Source organism: Trachymyrmex septentrionalis, unplaced genomic scaffold (assembly GCF_001594115.1).
Source record: "Trachymyrmex septentrionalis isolate Tsep2-gDNA-1 unplaced genomic scaffold, Tsep1.0 scaffold37, whole genome shotgun sequence".
Classification (NCBI taxonomy): Eukaryota; Metazoa; Arthropoda; class Insecta; order Hymenoptera; family Formicidae; genus Trachymyrmex; species Trachymyrmex septentrionalis.
This window is the reverse complement of record NW_017305536.1, coordinates 1,631,585-1,634,920: the sequence shown is the minus strand read 5'-3', so window position 1 is coordinate 1,634,920 and position 3,336 is coordinate 1,631,585. Positions and strand designations below refer to the sequence as shown.

Sequence of the window (3,336 nt, the reverse complement as noted above, 5' to 3'; positions counted from 1 at the left end):
CTCCGAGAGAAACGTGAATACAAACTTGATCATCCACCGGCAACGACATTACCGACTGCATTCACTCGCACGAATCTACTGTGAAAGAACAAGTTGTTCTTTCATTTGAAGAGATGCCGCCATTACCAGCGATATACGCTTGTTTCATGGCCTATAATGATATTTGTAATTCTGTAATTAGAATAGTGCAATATATATGCATTTAATAAAATTCCTTTTTTTATCTTTAACTCGCAATTAAACGATTCCATAATGCTTCAAGTGGACCATATATGCGAACTTGAGATCAAAGACGAAGATGTATTCTTTCCTCCTGATCGTAATTTCTTCCAAAAAGTGTTTGACATTTTTCGCTCTTTACTGATGGCATCAGGAAAAAATCCAGCTGCCCACAAGTATTTACGCAGCCGCGATTCCATAAGCATAGAAAAGATACGGCATTTATATAGATACAAATATATCCTTCATCCATTCAGTATTTTTAGGTATATTTTCTCGACAAATTTTTACAACTTTCTCATATATGTAAAATTCATTATATACATTTATATATCAAATATATATTAAACTATATCTTTTCTAAATTAAAACTGAATCTTTTATAGCGCAGACTTTCCTGGGATATCCTAATGATTTTAATAATAATATGCTTACTGTTGGTTACTCCATATCAAGCTGCCTTTGAAATAAAGAGGCGTTTACGTTATTGGACAATTTGTAAAAATCTCCTAATTTTTTTCTGTTGCATGGACATAATCGTCAATTTTATGACAGGGTATAATTTAATTGAATTTAAATTTATTTTATTGAACTGATATATCCGAATTTCCGTAGAATGCAATACAGAAATGCAATTTCTGGATGTCATTTCTGATTGCATTCTAATGTTCTTGTTACAATAAAATTTATTGCATTAAAGTCACTATAAAATTAAAAATTTGTTTATCTATTGATGAACAGATATTTTGACAAGATGCATCATACTGTCGTGATGGAACCGAAAAAGATAATGAAGAAATATATAAAATATGGTACTTTCGTGCCAGACTTGCTAGGTTCTCTACCAACTGATATCGTGTTTATTACAACATGGCAAGAGAATACAGTGACACGTGAGCTGGTATCTTTGATATGCGGATTCCGTCTATTTTCTCTTACCTCCTACATGATAAAAATTGCTCGCATATATGACGTTCCAATGGCCCTTTATGAAGTCTGCATCGTGATATTTTGGCTAATAATAGCATTTCAGTGGCAGTTTTGTCTTTACTGGCTAGTGCCAATAGCGGCGACTTCCATGCACCTACCGAAGCAACCAAGCGATGACTATTGGATAAATGAATTTAATCTTTGGGAAGAATCCAAAAGTTTTCAATATCTGCACAGTTTCTTACGCGCTGTTCCCACTTTTTTTTCGGCGGGTTTTTTACATGAAAAACCAAAAACTAATGCAGACCTCACACTGGTGCTCCTCTTACAAATCTTGGGGAGTTTAATTATCTGGATCCTCATAGCTCGCGTGAACCAGCTCTACAAGGGCACGAATAGCTCGAAGATAAAATATCAAGACGTCATGGCAGAAGTGAAGCGGTATATGAGGCGTCGGCAACTACCGTACCTGACTCAACGTCGTATCGTAAAGTACTATGAGTTTTACTTTCAACATCAATATTTTTCCGAAGCTGAGATCCTCAATACTCTGTCCTCGCATATGCGCCAAGAAATTGGGATGCACGCTTGCCGCAAACTCGTAGAAAACGTTACGTTTTTCAACAATCTACCTCTCTCGTTAATAACACGCATTGTCGCTTTACTAAAATCCGAAATATTTTTACCGAACGACGTAATAGTACGGGCAAATGAACTAGGTAATTGCATGTACTTCATCGCAAATGGTACAGTGGCTATTTATACGAGCACCGGAAAGGAAGTATGTCACTTGGAGGATGGCGCGCACTTTGGGGAGATCGCGCTGGTGATGTTGAACGCGCGAAGAGTAGCCAGTGTAGTCGCTGTTGAAATCTGCGTGTTATATAGCCTGGATCGTGCAGATTTTGCCAAAACAATTCATCCCTATCCTATGCTGTGGGAGCAAGTCAAGAAAATTGCTATCGAGAGACACGAGAGAACGGCTATAATGGATATAAATTAAATATTGCAAAAATATTTTATAAAAAAAACATCGTTATATTATGGTGTATTTATTGGAAATGGCAAAAAATCTTATTTGTGTGCAACTTAATTACGATATTAAAGGCAAAATTGATATTGATATCGTTTAAGCAATTACAAGCAATATTTAGCAATATTTAATAGCGACGCGTTATATATGAAGAGCAAGTTAAAAATTGTTCTCTCTCTCTCTCTCTCTCTCTCTCTCTCTCTCTCTCTCTCTCTCTCACATCATTATAATTATACGAATCAAATGTCAAAAGTAACATTGAAATTATCGAGCAGGCGATAAATTTTAAGGATCCGACTATCTATTATCATAACGTAGCATTAACGTATGGAAATCATATTTTCAAACAATGCGTTTGTAATCTATGCCTCATTCATAGTTGTTTAAAAGATATAATATATTTTAAACTTATTATAACGCACTAATCTCAGGTTATAAGAAAGTGCCGTTGAATTGTTACGATTGAAAGAATTGTTAATGATCGTTGACGATAATAGCGGAAAATTGTTAAGGAACCGATAAATTTCAAGACTCCGATAACTGTTTCTCGTAACCCAACATTAGGGCAGATTTATTACCCTGGACGTGGATCAAGAAGATCGCGATCGTGCACCGCGGAAGACTACAATTTTCAATGTACTGTAGATCATCGGTAATATCATGTAGCAAGAAGAATGCGTGATCACTTCTTAAGATGAATTCGTGATAATTACAGTTTAGCGCCGAGCATCACGACCGGAACTCGGACTCGTTGTTTTGCGAACGTCAAAAATCAAGACGATTCGAAATGCATCGCGCGTATCAAGTGTATCGAGCATTGAATCGGCAAGTGGAGCACTTAATATAATGGAATGAGAAACGGAAGGACGTATCTTCGCTTTGTAACCGTGCATCGACGCAACTAGCTCACGCTATTAATACTTATCGGGCTCTGGGATCATTATCTTTAGCACTGGTTGTAAGATCCGTAGTTGATTGTAGTCGGTGTCCCGGGATATTACATTAAGAATACGCGTGTAACGAGAGAAGGCCTGATTTACTTGACGATGCGTGCTTATCTGAAAGATTCGCATATCGAGTTAGTCCGACCGGTTCTACCTGAATATCTACGTGACGCGATGCAACGATACGTTATCCGTTATTAATGAATGCAG

At 36.8% G+C, this 3,336-nt stretch overlaps 1 protein-coding gene across 1 annotated transcript; it reads left to right on the top strand.

Annotated features, from left to right (window-relative positions):
* Positions 1-248: 248 nt before the first annotated feature.
* LOC108750392 (potassium/sodium hyperpolarization-activated cyclic nucleotide-gated channel 2-like) lies at positions 249-2,152 on the top strand. The gene is made up of 3 exons (XM_018489805.1): positions 249-485; positions 611-775; positions 961-2,152. Exons 1-3 carry the CDS (start codon positions 253-255, stop codon positions 2,150-2,152), a joined length of 1,590 nt encoding a protein of 529 aa, XP_018345307.1. The 5' UTR covers positions 249-252.
* Positions 2,153-3,336: the final 1,184 nt, after the last annotated feature.

Excerpts from the sequence above, each read along its gene's own strand:
- LOC108750392 (XM_018489805.1), top strand. The coding sequence starts at position 253 with ATGCTTCAAGTGGACCATATATGCGAACTTGAGATCAAAGACGAAGAT. Across the intron at positions 486-610 it reads CATCCATTCAGTATTTTTAG|ACTTTCCTGGGATATCCTAA; the intron begins GTATATTTTCTC and ends TTTATAGCGCAG. Across the intron at positions 776-960 it reads ATCGTCAATTTTATGACAGG|ATATTTTGACAAGATGCATC; the intron begins GTATAATTTAAT and ends ATTGATGAACAG.